The sequence below is a fragment of the Phyllosticta citriasiana genome (genome assembly GCF_038021145.1).
Source record: "Phyllosticta citriasiana strain CBS 120426 chromosome Unknown IWZ02scaffold_3, whole genome shotgun sequence".
Taxonomy (NCBI): Eukaryota; Fungi; Ascomycota; class Dothideomycetes; order Botryosphaeriales; family Phyllostictaceae; genus Phyllosticta; species Phyllosticta citriasiana.
In genome coordinates, this window is record NW_027117280.1 from 320,362 (window position 1) to 340,470 (window position 20,109).

The 20,109-nt window shown below is 55.5% G+C and overlaps 6 protein-coding genes across 6 annotated transcripts; 3 read left to right on the forward strand and 3 right to left on the reverse strand.

The window, feature by feature from the left end:
* Positions 1–1,056: 1,056 nt before the first annotated feature.
* Positions 1,057–2,287, reverse strand: IWZ02DRAFT_170215 (uncharacterized protein). The gene has a single exon (XM_066762191.1). It carries the CDS (start codon positions 2,199–2,201, stop codon positions 1,380–1,382), a length of 822 nt encoding a protein of 273 aa, XP_066624998.1. The 5' UTR covers positions 2,202–2,287; the 3' UTR covers positions 1,057–1,379.
* A 67-nt stretch (positions 2,288–2,354) lies between these two features.
* IWZ02DRAFT_513933 (G protein-coupled glucose receptor regulating Gpa2-domain-containing protein) lies at positions 2,355–4,124 on the forward strand (the record flags this gene model as incomplete). Its single annotated transcript, XM_066770596.1, has 4 exons — positions 2,355–2,505; positions 2,554–2,672; positions 2,722–2,857; positions 2,896–4,124. The coding sequence occupies 4 exons, from the start codon at positions 2,355–2,357 to the stop codon at positions 3,972–3,974; spliced, it is 1,485 nt and encodes a 494-aa protein (XP_066624999.1). The 3' UTR covers positions 3,975–4,124.
* A 2,375-nt stretch (positions 4,125–6,499) lies between these two features.
* Positions 6,500–8,365, reverse strand: IWZ02DRAFT_170274 (pyridoxal phosphate-dependent transferase). The gene is made up of 2 exons (XM_066762192.1): positions 6,741–8,365; positions 6,500–6,686 (listed from the first exon to the last, which is right to left on the reverse strand). Exons 1-2 carry the CDS (start codon positions 7,930–7,932, stop codon positions 6,622–6,624), a joined length of 1,257 nt encoding a protein of 418 aa, XP_066625000.1. The 5' UTR covers positions 7,933–8,365; the 3' UTR covers positions 6,500–6,621.
* IWZ02DRAFT_414642 (homoaconitase) lies at positions 8,192–11,136 on the forward strand. Its single transcript, XM_066765763.1, has 2 exons — positions 8,192–8,389; positions 8,434–11,136. Exons 1-2 carry the CDS (start codon positions 8,339–8,341, stop codon positions 10,765–10,767), a joined length of 2,385 nt encoding a protein of 794 aa, XP_066625001.1. The 5' UTR covers positions 8,192–8,338; the 3' UTR covers positions 10,768–11,136.
* A 3,294-nt stretch (positions 11,137–14,430) lies between these two features.
* On the forward strand, positions 14,431–15,388 carry IWZ02DRAFT_430566 (peptidase A4 family-domain-containing protein; the record flags this gene model as incomplete). The annotated part of the gene is made up of 3 exons (XM_066766083.1): positions 14,431–14,720; positions 14,786–14,897; positions 14,990–15,388. 3 exons carry the CDS (start codon positions 14,431–14,433, stop codon positions 15,386–15,388), a joined length of 801 nt encoding a protein of 266 aa, XP_066625002.1.
* Positions 15,389–16,264: 876 nt separating this feature from the next.
* IWZ02DRAFT_170292 (uncharacterized protein) lies at positions 16,265–17,037 on the reverse strand. The gene has a single exon (XM_066762193.1). The coding sequence runs from the start codon at positions 16,860–16,862 to the stop codon at positions 16,374–16,376; it is 489 nt and encodes a 162-aa protein (XP_066625003.1). The 5' UTR covers positions 16,863–17,037; the 3' UTR covers positions 16,265–16,373.
* Between the last annotated feature and the right edge of the window lie 3,072 nt (positions 17,038–20,109).

Genomic DNA, 20,109 nt, shown 5'->3' on the forward strand with positions numbered 1-20,109 from the left:
CGATGACTTCAACCACCATTTGCCAGAATCGGCCGTCATGGGATAGTCAACGTCTTTCCACGAGGCCTCAGCCCTATCGCCAACCGTCTACCAGCATGCTTCAACCAATGCTATTCGACTTTCGCCAAACCGATTGATCACAGCTTCCCACGTCGTCTCAGCATCTTCGGCACTGCCATTATCGAGTCTTCCGGGCGAATTTTGCGGTCTTTTGATCCTGTTCATAGCTGCAGGCCATATCTGAACTTTACCGCTGCCGTTATCTGGGACCTCTGAGCGGTCTGGAATATCGTTCAGAAGTTGGCAAGATGTTTGAGAACTGTTTCCAAGTCATATCAGAGTAACACCAGCCAAATGCCGCCTTCGTCTTGAGTGCCACACTCAATCTCATCGCGAGGTAACTATCACCGAAAAGCCAACTCTGATAGCAACACTGCAACATCTGGCACACCGTCACCGGACAGATTTCCATCGTGTCAGGGGCTGGAAAATTTTGCTTTGCAGAAACAGCCTCCATCTTCATTGCTATTGTGAGCTTCCCGGGAGTATTCAGCCATCCAGGATTGCATACATGGGGGTTTCCCCCTTGGCAAGATCGGCAAGGCAATTGTGAGAGAACAGCAGCTCGAGCACGCAATGTGCATGCACTGGGCTTCTTTAAAGGAGAATGACGCATCTTCACGTCAACGCCCAAAGCCAGCAACATGACGCCTCCCGCGGCGACTGACGTCATTGTTTCAATTAACCTTTTTCATTTTCGCTAGTTCGAAAAGTAAAGACTGCTGCTCTGCCACGTCGACAACAGAAACCCTCGGTTTTGCCCTGAGACTCGAACAAAGCGACTAAGTCTAACCAAATCGACGCTTGTCGAACGGTGCAAATCCAGGGCTTCATCCTCCGGTCCCCCATCGATAACCACCCTGTGGCTTTTGCTGCCTCGGCCGTATCCGAAACGCAACCTTATTTCCCTGACGCGGCGCAGCGGAACGCACAAGGCTGCTGGGCGAAGAATCTCTCCGAGCTCGCCAACTGAAGAGCTACAATCACTTGGAACCAGTCGACGCGTTCTAGACAATAGCGTCTGTCGTCCTTCTTAACCCGCCCCCAAGCCAACGGTTAACAATTGCCGCAGTGAAACTCGAAAAGCCGCATGTCTTTAAATGTACCGAGAGACGAAAGAGGCAATTGAAGCGCCTAACTAGGCATGCGGGTTGGGCGCATGCCTGAGACACTTTGCGTCTTGACGCAAGATCGGTCGCTTGCTGCGGGACGCCAAGAGGTTGAGATGGGTGTTTCGGAGCAAAAGGCCCCGTAGCCAGCACCATCGCTTGCGTGCGTTGTTGAAGCTGTGACGCAGCTGTTGTCTGGAAACTTGGGCCTCACGGAGACGGGTCGGTCGGTCGAGTCCGTCCGCGAGGTGTTTCGTCCCAATGCTGTCCATTCTTTTCTTTCACCAAGCGATGATCAAGACCGGTAGGTACCGCGACGTACGGCGACTGAACAATTTGACCAGGCTGTTTGGTGCCTAGTCCCTGCGCGGATCGTGCCAGAGTTATTGTGGCGCCGCTCATAAAAAACAGCGTTTGCGACAGAAAACATTGCAATGAGCCGAGTCCAGGGCCTCGCACGATGCCATCGTGCTTGCTTGGCCCTTTCAATTTCGAGACGGCCTGGATGGATAGACGAAGGTCAGAAGAATAGTTGCGGATCGAGATGTTTGTTTTGGCTGTTGTATTGTTTGCACCAGCGATGACCAAGACTGAGACTTGGAGAAACGACCACAGCTGTGTACCATGAAGCGAGGTAAAGGACTCGAACCAGAGCACACTTCTCCAAAGGCGTGGCAAACGTGCTGCGACAGTTTGCGGCCATATGCAGTCGGCAAAAAAAGACGCCCACCTGGTGAAAAACAGAGGAACGCGCAGCATTAAATACTTGTCCGCAAATGCGTACGAGATAAGATCGGAGCTCGCATAACTACAGAGGAAAGATCCTGGAAATGCGGACGGACTTTCGGCTTGCCGCGCGACGGAGCAGCGATGGACGGACGGCCACCTGAAGCCGCGCGTTAGTCGACACCTAGTGACCTCGCAGGCCAAGATCCCGCACGCCGCCATGCTGTCCCAATAACAAGGAACAATGCCTTGGGCTGCGGGACGGCGATCTACCCAGACCTTGTCGTGTCTAGGGGTTTTAGTCATTACCTACCACCGCTCTCTACACTTGCCTCTCTCCATCTTTAACCTCATCTCTTCCTCACTCACCGTCTCTGCAACCAATGCCGGATTCTCAGCCCACGTCGCATGCGTCGTGGCCATTGTACTCGTCTCTAATCTCCGCCCTCATGCTTCGGGATGGGATATGACTCGGCCGTCAACATACCTGCGTTGATTGGAAGCGTTTTGTCTACTATTGCGACGTTTACCGTTCTTGTGTCTTACCTGATTTTTTCGCAACAAAAGCGTTCTTTCCGTCATGCTCTTGTGTTTAATCTTGCAGTTGCAGGTAAGTCGTCGGCGCCATGATGGGGACGAGAGGCTAATGAGCGAGCAGAGTTTGTTAATTCGCTGAACAATTCCATTTCCGGACTGTTCATTGTCAGCCATCACCGAGATCTCGAAAAAGGTCTTGCATGCGATGCCAACGGATACATTGGCCATCTCACTGTACAGGTGCGGACACTTTAACCTTATTCCGAGCTTTATTGACGCCAACCTTTAGGCCGCGGACTTTTCGATTCTCGCCATCGCCTTGGTCACACTTTTTACCGTCATTCGAAAGACCTATCTCCCCGAGACATCAGTCGTCAGCAAGGTGTTGATTTGCGCGTCTGTTTGGGTAGTCCCCTTGGTCACGAGTACGTGTTGCAACCCTTTTTGCCTTGCTCCGTTTCAGACCCCCTGACGAATGCTTCAGGTAGCACTGCCGTCAGTCTAGACGCCGTTCAACCCATTGGCGGTAATTGGTGCTGGATTGCCAAAGAGCGTGTCGCCCTCCGGTATGCCCTTGGCGACGGCTGGAGGGTGGCCATCATCTTGTCCACGTCCTTCATCTACCTGCACATCTACACTTACGTACGGCGCCACTTCAAGGGCATCAAGGAGCTCCAGGAAGTCATGTCCGACTCGGTCCAGCCGCAGGATTCTTCTCCTCGGCCAATGCCCTTCAGTCACCCCAACGAGCCGCTCGAGCTCGAACTGGACCTCGCCAAGCCGTCGCGAGTCGAATACAGGCCGGAAACGTGCTCGGCCATCCCCGAAGTCGACGAGTCCTTCACCATCCCCAACAAAGACCGCTACCTCACCGCGCCCTCGACGCCCGACCTCTTCGCCGACGGCTCGTCGGACCGCACGTACCCCACGGGCGCGGCGGCCACCGTGTCGGGGGACGACCTGGAAGCCGGCTCCATCAGCACGCTGCGGCCCAGCGGCAGCGGCAGCCCGCCAGACATGATGACGTCGCTGCACCGGCCGACGACGGACGACTCGTCGCGGCCGCTGGCGTCGCCGTCGCTCGACATGACGTTCGAGTACGCGGGCATGCTGGCGCCGAGCTCGATCCGGCACAAGCCGTCGCAAACGCTGACGCTGGCCGAGTCGATCGCGTCGTCGAGTGCGGCACCACCGCCGGCCGACGTCTACTCGCCCACGTCCATCCACGCGTACATGGCGACGCAGACGAGCCAGCGCAACGCGGCCGTCGAGCGCGAGGTCCGCCGCATGCTGCTCCTCAACGCCTACCCCATCATGTACATTGTGTTGTGGATCCCGGGCATCACGTCGCGGCTGACCGAGGCGGCGCTGGGGTACCGCGTGCGGTGGCTGGCGGTCGCGGCGGCCAGCACGCAGTACGTCGGCCTCGCCAACGCCGTCACGTACGGCTGGAACGAGCACATGCGCAGTGTCGTGCGGCGCGAATGGCGCAGCGTGTGGGCGAAGGTGCGTAGCACGTTTGGGCGCGATGGGAAGAGCTAAGCTAGCTACCTTGAAGGCTCAAACGCTTTGCGAAAATTTCACACTTGGGGTGTGCAGAGCGCAGGCAGCGGATGCCGATCATCCCATTTACTTCACGCGTCACTCGCAATATCGCGGGCTCAGCACAGCAGCGCTGTGGATGACTGGACGAGACAAGACGAGTCAAAGCACACCCGACCGACCGATTGACCGATCTCACAGCGCCGGGACGGCGCGACGGCCGCATACAGACGGCCAGACAGGCAGGCAGGAAGGCAGATAGCGACGACCTCGACCGCAAGAGTCAGCCGGACGACATTGATGACGAGGGTGGCGCACACACGGCGTTTTTATTACTATTCGTATTCGGATTGGACAGACAGACGGAGACAGACGATTCATCGACTGACTGGGCTGGTGGTGAATGGACGGCTAGGAACGCATGGAGTGATGGATGGATGGTGGTTGCGTTTGCTGGTTGGCTCGCATATATACCCTTCGCCGGCTGTCATTGTTTTTCCTCTTTTTCGTTTCCCTTCTCCCTCTTCATTTGCGTTCGCGCGGGTGGTGGTGGTGGTGGTGGTGGTGGTAGTGGGGTGCCGGGGTCAAGGTTAAGACGATTTCTTTTTGTTCCGTTCTTGTTTGCTTGCGCTTCGCATTCACGGCGCCAGGCAGGGATTGATACGCACGCACGCAGTAGATGAGATGAGAAATCAGCTGGATCGGACAGCCTCGCGTGAGGAGAGCTAGCAGAGGGCAGGAGTCAGGAGTAGCTGTCCGGGGGTTGGTCGCGGAAAGAAGAGAAGACAAGAGGAGGGAGTTGTTTGTGTACGACTACGTATGTAGTGCAATAGTCATGATCAACCAAGCTTAAATCACGGTATTTTATCTGATTGGGCTAGGAATGAGCAAGCAAGGCTTGAGTGAGTTAAACACATGAGCGTGCGCTCCAGGGGGGGCGCGTGGACAGGAGAAGTGCTTCTCTCTATGTGAGCTGGATGACTTGGTTCATGTCGTTGTCATCATCCGTCGGAGACTTCTGAACACTTTCGGCCTTGTACACAGCTAACATAAACGTTCTCCTTCCACTGTGGCACACCTACCCCTTGCACAACACAACGCCATCCCATCCTATCCCCTCTCAGTATATCCTACCCTTTCATAGACCAGTCATGTTCCCATCCACCTCCCCACTCATCTCCTTGTCATGCATGGCCTTTCTACTCTCCTAACCTAATAGTCTCCCCTCCACCCCTCTCCTCTCCTCTCCTCTCCGCACGCACTCCATCGCTCCGTGAATCAACGGAGACCACAAACTGAGTCGCCCACCTATCCGCTCATTCACTCATCTACCTCACTCGTTCTTCCACCAGGCCTCCACACATCCACACATCCATCCATCCATCCATCCCGCACCGTACCGTACCGTACCGTTCCGCCGCCGCATCCATCGCCAAGTCTTCCTCCTCCGTGCCTGAACGGACCGGCTCATACCACACCTACCTCGATTCCATGCCACGATACTAAGAGACCCGCCCACTCCCCCGTTCCCCACTGCATTGTCGGCAAACTACTCCACCCCCGCCCTAACTCTACACGTGGTCCCTGTCCTTGTCCCCGCATTGCCCTGCCCTGCCCTGCCTTGCCCTGCCCCCGCCACACCCGCGCCCGCACCCCAAGCAGGCAAGCGAGCCCCTCCACACTATGCACCGCATGCAGCCTGGCTTATCCCTGTACCAGCTGTTTCCAAATCATATCGGGAAAGTTGAGACCATGATCGCATCTGATTTGATTTCATCGCATCGCATTGCATCTTATCTCAGTGAACGCCTGTTCTTCGTGTTTTCTTGCTAGTGGAGTGAGGACATGCGAGTGGGTGGCAAGGGCGCCCGCTGTGGGCGAAAGGCTACACCGCTGCTCGTCATTGTACCTGATGGGCGGCAGGGGTGAAAGGAAGGGTCATGTCATGGCATGTTGACGGATAGCGCGCGGGCGGCAGAGGACTATGTACACCAAGGGAGGGGAGGGGTGGTAGAGTGGCTTGATCGATTGAATGGGTCCTTGGTTGGTTTTTTTGGTTAAAAAGAGCTTGAGTCGAGACGGGAGATTTCGTAGAGCGAAAGGGATGATTGAGGCTTTTTGATATGGAGAGTAGTGGTCGATGTGCTGATCATGTTGAATGTGTGTAGTGAAACAAGACTTGATTGCGTGCGGATCATCTCGCCCACGATCCAGCTTGCATTTTTTCACAACGCCATATCCGAAGCAATTATTGCTCTCAGTGATGCTGCGTTGCTTCGGTTCTCTTCCCTGCCACGTATGTTGAAGACCCCTCGGAAAAACTTGCTCCACAGAGAAGAAGATGATAAAAAATGAACAGGAACGAGCCGTCCCTCTGTCCGTCCCTCCACAAGTTTGCGACAAGGAAAGGATTCTAAGGAAGCGGGCGCAGCTAGCACGCACGCACGGGTGACCCCGCGGGAGCAACCGCCGCTGTACTCGTAAGCGTCAACTTTAATGAAGAGGCACTCCCGCTCCGTACCCTAAATCCTACTACCTGCTACCACTGCTGCACGCGTCCCTGCCCCTGTCCAGTCCGTCTGCTATGGTGACAGATACTGCTCCCGCTGCAGGGCGGGTGAGTGCGTGAGCTGGGATGCACATTCTATTAGGACGCATACTCCTGCAAGAACTGAGCCAGCTTTTGAGCCGCTTCGAGGGAAACGGCATTGTCTGAGGGGCAGGGTCAGCTTGGTCGGTCCCTGCAGATTCCGGCGATGTACTTACAGTTGCTGGCTCTCATGCCGCCAACGCTGCGGTGGCCCTTCAAGCCAGTGAGGCCCCTTTTCTCGGCCGCAGCCAAAAATTCCTTTTCGCGGGCGTCGTCGCCGCCATGCACCCGGAAGCAAATGTTCATACGGCTACGCGCAGTCTTGTCAGGAACTACGCGGTACACGGACGGGTGCGCGTCCAGCACGCCGTACAGAAGCTCAGCCTTTTGGTTGGCGACACTCTCCTGGCCGGCAATCTTTTGCGCGCCAAATGTGTCCAACAGCGACTGCATGACCTGGCCAGCAACCCAGACGTCGAAGATGGGCAGGGTGTTGTAGAGCGAGTTGTTCTTGGCAATCGTCGGCCAGTCGAACACGATAGGACCAACGGGGAGACTGAGCTGCTGTAGGAGGGTGGGAGCAGCCATGGGGGTCAGGAGAGACTTTTTGACAATGAGGATGGTGATGCCCGCGTTGCCAACATTCTTCTGGGCGCCACCAAAGATGACACCGTACTTGCGCACATCAACGGCGCGCGAGATGAAATTGGATGACATGTCGGCGACGACTGGAGTGTCGTCTTCCGCTCCCTCGAGGATGGAGGGGAACTTGGGGAACTCGACACCATCGACCGTCTCATTGTCGCAAAAGTAGGTAAGCGCCGGGCGCGTCGAGCGGGTCCATTCGGCCTCGGAAGGGATCTTGCCAAACTTGCCCTCATTGGCCTTGCGCGCGTCGGCAGCAACGTTGACGTGCTCCTTGCCAACTAGCCGTGCTGCCTCTTGCGACGCCTTGAGCGACCACGAGCCCGTGACGAGGTAATCGAGCTTCAGTTCGTCGCGGACCTCGTCCTTCAACCTCTCCAACACCTCGGCGTCCTTGGCCTCGCCCAGGTCGGCCACGGCACGCAGCCTCCGCTTCTCGACCCAGCGAGCCACCAGGTTGTACACGACGGCGCTGAACTCGCCGCTACCGCCACCCTGCAGGAACAGAATCTCATAGTCGTCGGGAATGTCGTAGAGCTGCGCCAGAGCCGCCTTGGCATCGGTCAAGATCTTGGTAGCGGCAGCGGAGCGGTGCGAGATTTCGCAAATACCAATGCCCTGGTTGTCGTAGTTGAGCAGGACGGAGGCGGCGCGCTCGAGAACGGAGGTGGGCAGCGGGGCGGGGCCGGCGCCAAAGTAGTGGATTTCGGAGCGAGAAGGCATTGTGAGGACGGCGAGCAGACTTCTGGCGTCTTACAATGGTTCAAGGAGAGAATGGGTCGTGGTGTTGGAAAGAAGAGTATGTGTACCATGAGGGCGGGGAAGTGGAGTGACGACAGGTCCGAGATTTCGGCCGCTGGTGAGTCATTGGAAAGTTGCCGACTTCGGCCGGGTCGAGGACAATCCATGGCGTTTGCAGTCTTCTTGAGAAGAAGAGTCGAAGCTTGTGGGTTGCCAGACATGGACGAGTCGCGTCGAGCCTCGTTTTGGGAGAGTCGACGGTCGCGAGAAGCATCGGATTGCGCCAGTCAAGCGGCGTCCATTGCTAAGCGAAAATCCGGGGAAGCCAAAGAGTTCCAAGCCAGGCCAGGCCGTCTCTCCCGCTTCACTCCCGCAGACAACACCAACCATGGCCGTGTCCCTACGCGCTGCCGGCCTCTTGGCCAGACGGCCTGCCCTGGTATGCTCCAATTGCCTCCCATCCACTCCTCTCTGACCCCGTAGCTCCGCTCGAGTCTGCCCGCCGGTCGTCTCGTCCTCCGCACGCCCCAATCGTTCCACCGCCCGCGGTTATACAGCTCCCCGACACCTTCCAAGAAGCAGGAGCACGTCTTTCACTCGCAGCTCGAGGACCCAGGCGCGTCGTCCCTCCTGTCCACCCTCCAAACGCCCAAGACTCCCCAGACCTTGACCGAGAAGATTGTGCAAAAATATGCCGTTGGCCTCCCCGACGGCAAGTTTGTCAAGTCGGGCGACTATGTCACCATTCGCCCTGCCCACTGCATGACGCACGACAACTCGTGGCCCGTGGCCCTCAAATTCATGGGCATTGGAGGTACCAAGATTGCCGACAACCGCCAGACGGTCATGACGCTGGACCACGACGTTCAAAACAAGAGCGAGTCCAATTTGAAAAAGTACCGCCAAATCGAAGAGTTTGCAAAAAAGCAGGGCGTCGACTTTTATCCGGCGGGCAGGGGCATTGGCCACCAGATCATGGTCGAGGAGGGCTACGCGTTCCCTGGCACCTTGGCTGTGGCCTCGGACAGTCACACCAACATGTATGGCGGCATTGGATGTCTGGGCACGCCCGTCGTCCGCACAGACGCTGCCTCCATCTGGGCAACGACCAAGACTTGGTGGCAGATTCCCCCCATTGCCAAGGTCACCTTGACTGGAGTCTTGCCCCGTGGTGTCACTGGCAAGGACATTATCGTTGCTCTCTGCGGTCTGTTCAACAGTGACGATGTGCTCAATCACGCCATCGAATTTACCGGCTCTCCGGAAACCCTCGCCAGTCTCCCCATTGACGACCGTCTCGCCATTGCCAACATGACAACCGAGTGGGGTGCTCTTAGCGGCCTCTTTCCCATGGACTCGACCCTCAAGGGCTGGCTGCGCTTCAAGGCCACCGAAGCCACCATGTATAACGACGGCAACATTCTCGAGACCAACCGCCTCTCCCGCTTCAACCACGAACGTCTGGATGACCTGTTTGAGAATGCTCCTGTGGCCGACCCGGCCGCGACCTATGCCAAGAAGCTGTTCCTCGACCTCTCGACGCTGACTCCCTACGTGTCTGGCCCCAACTCGGTCAAGGTTGCAACTCCTCTGCCCGACCTCGAGGCTCAAGACATTACTGTCAACAAGGCTTACCTCGTCTCTTGCACGAACTCGCGCAGCTCCGACATTGCTGCCGCCGCTCGCGTTTTCAACGAGGCCGCGAAGAGGAACAACGGCCAAGTTCCCAAGATCCCCGAGCACGTCAAGTTTTATATCGCCGCAGCATCAACGCTCGAGGAAGCTGCCGCAAGAGAGGCTGGAGACTGGGACACGCTGCTTCAAGCTGGCGCCACGCCCTTGCCCAGCGGCTGCGGTCCCTGCATCGGTTTGGGGACTGGTCTGCTTGAGCCTGGCGAGGTTGGCGTCAGTGCCAGCAACCGCAACTTCAAGGGTCGCATGGGATCGACAGACGCCAAGGCGTATTTGGCCAGCCCAGAGGTTGTTGCAGCCAGCGCGCTCACTGGAAAAATTGCCGGCCCCGGCTGGTTCAAAGCGCCTGAGGGATGGACCGGTGTCGTTCGTGGCGAGGGTGACTTGATTGGCAACACGATTGAGGACGCTCTCGAGCAAATCATTGCCCAGGCCGACGCCATGGTGTCTTCTGCGGAGCAGAGTATCGGTGCCGCCGAGTCCAGTGCCTCGACGTCCACAGACAGCTCGTCTTCGTCGTCCTCGTCAGAATCCCTCACCGAGATCCTGCCAGGCTTCCCTGAAGTGGTGCGTGGCGAAATCGTCTTCTGCGATGCCGACAACATCAACACGGACGGCATCTACCCGGGCAAATACACATACCAAGACGACGTGACGCGGGAAAAGATGGCCGAAGTGGTCATGGAAAACTACGACAAGACCTTTGCCTCGACCGCCAAAGCTGGCGACGTGCTGGTGTCGGGCTTCAACTTCGGCTGCGGGTCGTCGCGCGAGCAAGCGGCAACGGCCATCCTGGCCAAGGGCATTCCGCTCGTGGTGGCGGGCTCGTTTGCCAACATCTTCGGTCGCAACAGCATCAACAACGCGCTTATGGGCGTCGAGGTGCCCAAGCTGGTCGAACGCTTGCGCGCCGCGTTCCCCGCCGACACCAAGGAGCCAACCCGCCGCACCGGCTGGATGTTTGAATGGGACGTGCGCCGCAGCAAGGTGACCGTCACCGAGGGCCCTGGCGGCGACAGCTGGAGCCAGCGCGTCGGCGAGCTGCCGCCTAATGTCCAGGAGATTATTGCGCTGGGTGGTCTGGAGAAGTGGGTCATGAAGAGCATTGCCGAGCAGGCGCAATAGGCGCCAAACAGAGGCGTGTGTAAGATTTGGTGTGGCGCGTGGTAGAGAAAGAAAGGCAGGGGACCAAAAGTATGAGTCGGATCTTTTGTTCTTGTTCTGATGATGTGACGGGTAGACACAAGTGTCTCTTTTTTTACCAGGACGGATTTGTGGGAGCTGGGAGTTTCTTTTCAATTGACCATTTCCTTTTTTTCCCCTTTTTGGATGATGCCATGGAGAGCAGCGAGGAGGTGGTCGCAAGGGATGATGACGCTGAGCAAGCTGGTTGATCATGTATTGGGACAGCAGAGGAAAAAGCAGCAGCAGTGTTAGACGGCAACGACGACCTAATCTCCACACGTCTCCCCGAATAGGTAAACCCAAAACCCAACCACCAGCCAGCCAGCCAGCCAGTCTTAATTCACCACTCTTCGGCCTGCAGCACGCATCCTTACTCGGCGACAAACAGCGCGTCGATTCGACAAGTCAAAAACGCCCAGACTCCAAGGGTCCATGCAAGGCTGAATCGCATCTGACAAAGCAGCAGCACCACCACCACAGCCTCCTCCTTCCTTTTCCATTCTCTCTGGGCCCTTTTAACTGGTTTCGCGTTGTAAGAGGCTTAAGGTTTAGCTTGGCAAAGACAATAAGCGCGAGCGAGCGAGCGAACGAGGTTTGTGGCCACACAGACCCTTGCATGGAGTGAGTGAATGAATGAATCCCTGTTGTACCTGGCAATCGCAACGGCGCGTGCTGGGTTGCTTCTGGAGACGCTTGAATGGTGGAATGATTGAATGAATGGGAAGAGCTGCTAATGCATGAATGGATACGAGCGCTCTCAGACCTTACCTCGACGTTGCAGATGGTAGACACGGCAGTTCATGGGAAGGAGAACAGCAGGATACTCCTGCGCTTTCATTGGCTACAGAACGTAGCTTGCAAAGCCAAAAAGCTTGGCCTGGGACTAAGCTATATGTACCGTTTCTTGCAAACCTTGTCAGGGGCCGAATGGGAAGGCGTGGAGATCACGAAAGAGAAAGTTGTGCAAGGTGTGTGGTTATTCCCTATAATTGCTTTGGTCGATTGATTAGTTACTCCTTTCAGATGCGAAAATGCTGTGTCGGAGTGAGCTCTGGTAGATCCCCTGGTGTTATTGCCATCTCCAATTTGCCTTGCACAGTGGTCTCCATCACGCTGTTTTCACGTCATTGATGGGATCAAGCGGACTGACTGAGTATTGACGACTTATCGTCGCCGTCTCGTGTGTCGGGCGGGCGCAATGGTATGTATCAAGCCGCCCTCACATCGTTAGCGGAACAAAGCAGACCGATTGGGTATAAAGTCTTGTTTGCTTCAGTTGAAAGCAGATCGGGGTAAAATGTGAGAATGTTGAATAGCCAGCTGACGAAGGGAGTATTTGAAGGACGACGCATACATGGAGCAGGAATCTCTACGATGACCCAACACCGGTTTTTTTTATCCGTCACCATCAGTGTGAAACCGAAGCCGGATATCTACGGTTGTGGATGACTGATCTATAGAAATGAGCTGGAGAAGGGAACCGGGATTCGAGAACCCGAAGCAGAGCGGGAGCAACCGCCGTTCCGCGACCCAGGAGCTGCTCTTCTGTCCTCATTTCTCTGCAAAGGGCTAAGTTCAGGCCTCTACCATCCCTTGTCCTGCAGTATGCCCGGCCAGTGCCTACAAACTATTTATGGGAGCACTCTAGAATCGAATTAGGGTTCTTGAAGCTAAGTCAACGCTCCCCAGCATTTAGCTTCCCTTGTCTTCATTCATCCAGAGAGCCCCAAATCTCGCTCCCAAACTTCGCTCCTACGTCTCCCTGAAAGGTGCATTTCGGCAACTCGCTTCGTTAACTTCGTCGCGAGCCTGTTTTTTGTACTTCAATGCGGAACTGGTTGCTGGTGGCGCAAACATTTCCTTCTGCGTGCGAATTTCCTTTGGTGCAGGAGCTTCCTCTTGTTCGAGGAATGCCTTCGAAGCGGGCTTGCGGGCGTATATAGAGCAGCCAAGTACATAGCGAAGTACCGATCACCATGCGTCACTCCTTTATTTATTTTCTGTCTATACCAGGCTACAAGGTGCAATTTGCTGTCGCCTTTCTCGCCTTCCTCTCGGCGACTACGGTCCTCGCTGCTCCCGGTAAGCCCAAGCCGCAGACGGGTGTATCGGACAACAAAGCTGAGACCTCATCTTCCGGCGACGATTATCCCGTGTGGTTTGACCGATGGAAATGGCTTTCATTAATGTCAGTTTGTGTAACTTCCCTGAATCGCAGCGCCATCGCACTGCTGTGCCGTGCATCTGAATGCCGCATTCGGTAAATTGCATGCATCTTATGGTGTTGACTCGCTGTTTTTCCCTCTGTCGTCGCTCCTACTAGCAATTGCTTGTCTACTTGAACTTTTTTGTTTGCATGCGCGGCCACCATACTCCGTAACTCATTTCATCTCGCCAGCAGGGAGACAGTCACTTGGGCGTCCGTCACCACGCGCGCATCTTGTATTCAACCAACGCCATCGAATGCGCTCCCCTTTGGAGGAGCCCTCGTCCGTTCAGGTTATATGCCTTCTTGCTTGACCCTCGGATACAGCCATCGGTTCCTACTGCTCTCGTTGCTCTCAAAGCCCGCCCGTCTGCAGCCTGCAGGTTTCCGACGACCGCACCTCTGAGGTCACACCCGATCTACGCCTGCATGTCCGACTGTAGTCGCCGTCTTCGGTTGCGCTGTAACAAGCAGCCACGCTTCCTGCCTCGGATGGCCGCCGGCTCTGCGACTGAAGCGACCGGTGGCGATGCTCCGCTCTTCTTGTCCTGCTTTTGACTCTAGCCCACGACCAAAGCAGCTCTTCACTTGGAAAACCATGCGGAATGTGTCGTCCGCATACGCGTGCAAAGGATGCGGCGACTTGGCTGCGGCGGCAGATGGCACAGCGGGCAGGTAAGGGCGTGACAGAATCGCAAAAGCCGCAAGGAAACATGGCAACGCAAAAAGGCACCCAGATCTTGCGATCCAAGCTTTCGCCCAGCAGGGTATTTTGTTGCAAAGTCCGGGAACATCCGGACCCTGCCTCGACCCCGCGTGTCTGTGCCTTGTATACTACGTTACTCCTCTCCAGAGCTTACATGAAGTTTGATAGACCAAGGATATGCGGAAAAGGCTTAGAACAGGCCAAAGTCGCGCAGGTCGCGCAAGACGGCGATGGCACTGAGGAAACAAGAGAGCCGACTAGCTGCTTGTTTCTGGAGACAGCAGTATCGAACTTACAAAGGACCAAACCAATTGAGACGGTAAGCGAAAGACGATAATCGTCATGCGTTGTTGAGGTCGTTAAAACTTCTTTCCGAAAGTCTCGCTGCCACATCCCTCTCAAATAATGAGTTTGGGCTCTCGGGTCCGAGAAGAGCTCCGCCCAACGCGAACAAATGCGAGATGTACGATGGCTGGACTAGGTACTAGGTACACACCGCTCGAATTCCGTAATTAGTTCCGCCGACCTTCCCCATAGTCGTTGTTCAGTCAGACTTAAAGCCATACGCCCCCAATTTCGCAAGAGCTTCTTTTTTTGGAACATGTTGACTGGTGTATTTTAAAGAGCAGCTCGATGGCGACAACACAATGCTACTATCTGCCGTTCCTTTGCTTAGCCTTACGTCGTCAAGATGCTCCTTACCATCGTCTTTGTCGCCCTTCTCTCATTCACCACCACGGTCCTTGGTGCGGTGGTCCAGCCAAGAGCAGCCGCCTTCATGAACCCCAGCAAGGCGAAACCAAAGGGGTCCTCCAACCCGCCCAAGAAGGTATCTACCAATAACAATATCGACTTCACCCCCTGGGTCGGCGCCGTCATCATGAAGCCTCCCGCAGGCACGCTTTTCACTGGCGTCTCTGCAAAGTTGACTGTTCCGAACCCACGGATCCCCCAAGGCATGCCCAGTGGTAAAGAATATGGGTTAGACATCCCTTCTCTCGGACAATCCACAGCGCTTGAACACGACTGACAAACTTTGTGTGAAGTGCCGCGGCCTGGGTAGGCATCGATGGCGCCACTTCTGATATCTTATTCCAAACCGGCATCAACTTCCACATTGACTCGAAAGGCGTCCCCCAATTCAACGCCTGGCAGCAGGTAAGCAAGTAAAGCAAAGCAGAGCATAGCATACCTCCGACCCGCCATTCTCCTCACTCCGCAAACACACTAACCACCGCGCCTCCACCCAGTGGCTCCCGGGCCAAGTCGCCTCTTCAGAAATCGATGGCTTCGCCGTCCACGCCGGCGACGTCATCTACCTCTCCGTCACCTCGCCCGACGGCAAAGCCGGCACCGTCATCATCAACAACGAAACGACGGGGCAAAAGCTCAACCACCCGATCACCGCGCCCAAAGACTCGATACTGCGGGGCATGAACGCCGACTGGATCGTCGAACAGTATGGATACACTGGCGAGCCTCTGACGCCCGTTGCGAACTTTGGGAGTTTGGCTTTTACGGAGGCGAAGGCGATGACGGAGGATGGGAAGGTGTACGGTCCGCAGGATGGCGGGGAGTTGGTGAGTCATGCGACGGAGATTAAGGGGGAGATTCGGCCGGGGAGCGTTATGTTTACGTTTACTGGGTGAAGGCGAAGTTGAAGATGCCGTTGGATGGTTGGGTTTGCTGGCTTTGTTGCTTGTTTGTGCGGGGGTGGGGGTGTGTATGCTTGGATGTGGGAAAGGAAAGATTGAGCGCGGAGAAACACGTCGGTCCATCCAGTGGTGCTAGGGAGATGTAGATGAAGAAGACGGTAGTGGTAGGTAGTCATGATGCTTCAATCACATTCAGTACTAACAACTTCTTCACTCCTTCGGCTCCACATCGCGGCTAGCTACCCATCAAGCAGGTACATGTCTTCAGGGACAGCGGAATAGCACTGCTCTCCTACCAGCGGATTCTCGCGTCAAGAGTAGCAATGCAAAAACTCTTTCCCCTTGTTCCATCAGGTAACCGTCGTCTTTTCAGAACTCTTGTAGGCTTCCAGCCTTATCCACGCCTAATCTAGTCTCCAACGTCAAATATTTACATTGCGTGTCTATGTAAGAGAGGCCAAGTCTTGGTAACAGGTAGTCATAAACTAAGGGCGAAGATCTAAGCTTTCTGATTGGCTATGTATTTAAGTTTAGCACTACGTGTTTTCCGTTCTTCTTCATCTTATTTTTCCTTTGCAATGAGTACCGCCGGCGACTAATGCTGAAAGCCTATCACATAGGAGAGCGAGTATATTGGAAAGAAAATAGTTCAAGCTATCGCATTAGAAACAAGCCGATTGGCGACTTTGACAATAATCCAAATAGCCCCGGGGGCGAACAAGATTTTTTTCCGACGCCCACGTCCTCCGTGGAAGAGTAGCTTATTCCGCATGCACGAGTGCAAATCCCTATCCATATCTCGAAGCTCAATAAATGGCTTGGCTTATAATCGCTGATGTCGTTTATCTATAAGCAAAATCTAAAGGGTTTGACATCCGCCTCTTTATAGCGGGCGTACGAAAAACGTATGTGAAGTCTCGCGCCGCTGAAAACTATTAAGTAGAGCCATAGATTAAAACCAAGATCAAGATCAAATTTCCTATCCCAAGCGTAGTCCACCTCTGCTTTCTACTCGCATTGCAGACCGACCACCCAACCAACCACCGTCCCCCTTTCCCAAACGCCGATTACAAAAGAGGAGAGCGGATGGTAAAGCAGACAGGAAACGAACCAAAAACGCCCCCATTCCGTTCCGTCCCGTCGCGCCGTGGTATATCCCATCGCACCGCAGCGTATCGCATCGCATCGCTGCGTCGTCTGTCTCGTCCGTTCGTCCGTGTCTAGATGCTGAACCAAACGCCGTTGCCATAAGAGGAAAGAAATGAGAGGGAGGGGGGAGGGGAGGAAAGGAGAAAGAGGAGAGAGAGGGGGGGGGGGGGGGGAGAGAGAGAGAGCAAAGGAAAAACGCCGTCGCTATGCAAGCAAGCAAACCCAAAAATCGCAACCCGCAACCCGCACAGCAAAAAAAGGCAAAGCAAAGCAAAGCAAAGCAAAGCAAAGCAAAGTAAAGCAAAGCGAAGCAAAACATAATACAGCAACAAAAACATCCGCGCGTCAGCAAGTCAATATCGACTTATCTCACTCTCGCGAATAACTTCGCTCAACAGAAAAATGGAAGACTGAGAGGATGGGATGGGATCGACGGATTTTAGTTGTATCCGCCCCGTCCTGCAGCGTCCAACGACATTGTGACGTTGTACCCGCCGCGGCCTGCGGACGCAGAAGCGCATGCCAGAAAGGCGAGCATGGACGAGAAGAGCGGCGACGAGGTGGATGAGGGGTTGTTGTAGCCGCCGCGGCCCATATTTGCGATTGTTTCGGCGCTTTTGGATTGGTTGGTGGGAGTGGTTGGGTGTTGGTTGGTGGCGTAGTAGTCTTGATGAGGAACGGATGGATAGATGGATGGATAGCTGACACGCCTGGTATGTGGAACTTTTTTTTTTCGTCGAGCGTGTGTGTGCGGGCCCGCCTCACTCAGACGGGTCGGATGGACGGGCGGGAGGATTGCTCACGCTCGCTCGCGTATGTCTGTGGTGTGTGTAGGCTGATGGGCTGCGTATCTGCTTGCTGCAGGGACGCTGTGGAGGGGCAGTGGCGGAGGTGGCTTTTGTACGTGGTAATGACGTAGAATAGGAAGACAGCAATTGCAAGGAGGTTATGATTGAGTTGAATTGGATCGATTGAAATTGTCGAGATGATTAGACCGGATGGTATGCGTTCAAGTAGTTGCGTAGTATGCAAGTGGCTTGTTGGTATTATGCAGGTAGCGTTGGTTGTTGGTTGTTGGTTGCAAAGGTGTGCGGCAGGAAGAGTTGAAGAAGAAGAAGAAGTCGGCAGTGTTGTATGTGTGTAGAGAAATTAATGCTTTGGACGATTGATGGGTTGATGGGATGGGATGGTGGAATGAAGGAGTCGACAGTGGTGGAGACGTCCCAGATACTTATATGATCTCTGCCTAAATCCAGAGGCCACCCACATATATGGCAGCACAGAGGAGACATGAGTGAGAGAGAAGGAGAGAAAGACACAGTGACGGGAAGGAAAAAGAAGCCCCCAGATGGCAGCTGTACAGAAGCGGAATAGAGACACAAGACAGGTCCTTACCGCAGCAGCTAGTTTCCAGCTCCAGCTGCTCCAGGTCTTCGTCCACCACCACCACTACCACATGGCTCATGGAACACCATCCAATGCGCAGCAGTATCCCAGGAACCAAGCAAGCCCAAGTGTGGCCGGTTACCGGCTCCCCGGGTGCAGATCAAAGAATAGTCCTGCCGCAGGTGGATGGTAGGTAGGTAGGACCAGTCTAGTCATAACGTGGGAGGGCACGGGGCAGGGCAGGCGTACAAGGCAGGGCAGCGTAAGAGCGACGAACGAACGAAACGGAGAGCAAAGAAAATAAATCTTTTGGACCCCGGACCCTGCAACTGCGTCACGGTGCCTATCGCAGGGCGCGCCACGACGCGCCGCCGGGGCCCTGGGGCTCATGTGGCTGGGCCATGATGATGCTGCTGCTGATGGTAGGTTGCAGTATTATGTTGGCGTCGTCACTGAGAGCAATTCGTTGCCTGGCCGGCATGTGCAGGCAAGCTGGTGAGCTCCCTGGACGTCGTATCGCATAGCAAAAGGATGGCACGGTCCAGGTGTTCTCACTCCCTTCTCTGTCGCGTCCACTCGTCCGTGCTCGCCCGTGCCGGGTCAGAGAAAGAGAGCCCCTTTTGCATTGTACAAGACGAGGCGAAAACAACGGGGAGAATAAGGTTTGGATGGAACGATTGATGGAGGGGCGCCATGCCGTACCGTGCGTTGTGTGAGGTGTTGGCTGCCTGTCTGCCTACATGCCTGTCTGCCTGGATGCCATACATAGCCATATCATGTACTGCCCGGGCATTGAAAAGGGAAGAGAGGGAGGGAAAAAATGAACGAGAAGCAACGAGGGGGCTACCATGAACATGGCGTTGGCCCAGCTGCTGCAAGCCACAGCCGCTGCATGCCGTGGCTGCGTGCAAGGGTGGTAAAGTGTTACGCGTTGGGGGAACGGAGGGAACCAAGAGGTTTGTGTGTCGACGGGCTGGACAGGCTGTTGTCAACGGCCGCCATCATCATCATCATCATCATGGCCGCATCCTTAATGTGCCGAGATGGCGGTCTCTGCGTTTGGACGCCGCGACAAGGCAGAACAAGCGGCAGCTGACAGGCGGCCCGGGACAAGATGGAGGTCGAAGGGGCGAGCTGGCATCCGCTTCTTGCAGGCACCGAGTCGGCAGCTTGCGAAGTGGCACAAGCCGACGGCGAAGGCATCGGGCCTGCAGGTACTGTACGGCATTGACAAACGACTCAAGCAAGGGACCCTCTAGACATGGGGCGCAGACATCAGCCTCGTAACCATTTTTTCGACCTCTCATTCCGCTTCCTCTTTGGGTCGAGAGCATGACGCTGCAACGGCCAAAGAAGCACGTCGCTGTCATCAGCAGCCAGCACAGTCATCCATGGTCCCCGAGATGCCGAAAATAATGACAATTGGCGGTGGGTCTGTCAGCACCTTATCGCGGACCCTCGCTGCCAGTGCCCGCCCGCGGCTTCGTCGTCAGCCAGCACGTTGTGAGGTTGCTCCACGTCCAGTCCCCCACTGCCGTGCCGGCGCCATGGATCCCTGGAGTGCTGAGCTGGTCGGAAGAGGTGGCCCAAGATAGACCATCATCAGCTCGTCGCGGACCTCGAGCCAAATGGACACAGGGCTGCATGCATTCTTCACAACGACACGGGTGAGTTCCTGGGGACCCAGGCGGGGGGTTTGGGAAGCATGCGATGCGACGGAACGGCCACAGCGGTGGGTCGTGCCTGTGTACGTGTCGGGTTCCCTTGGGTGTTTGACTGACTGACTGACGGCCCACTGACTGCGGATGACGCGAGAATCAGAAGCGGACTCCTAAAAATACCCTGCCTGCTCGGTAGGGCTGATGGAGCGAGCGAGAGGCCTCGCGCTGCAAAAATTCCCGGCTGCCACTGACGGAGAAGGGGTCCAGTCATCAAAGTCAACTCCAGGCATCATTCTGATTCTGATTCCAGGCATACTCCAGTCATTCTGAAATCGACCGATCATTGAGATTCAAGAAAAAGCGTCTTGTCTTGTCCTGACCGCGTGGTCTCGTCAATATTCTTGGTGCATTATTGATGCTGCGTGCAGGCGATAGTCTCCTGCACCGCCGTTTTTTCGACCCGATCCATGGTCTTGGCTCCTCGTCCCCTGGCGGTGGCTCTCACGCCTCTCCATCCAC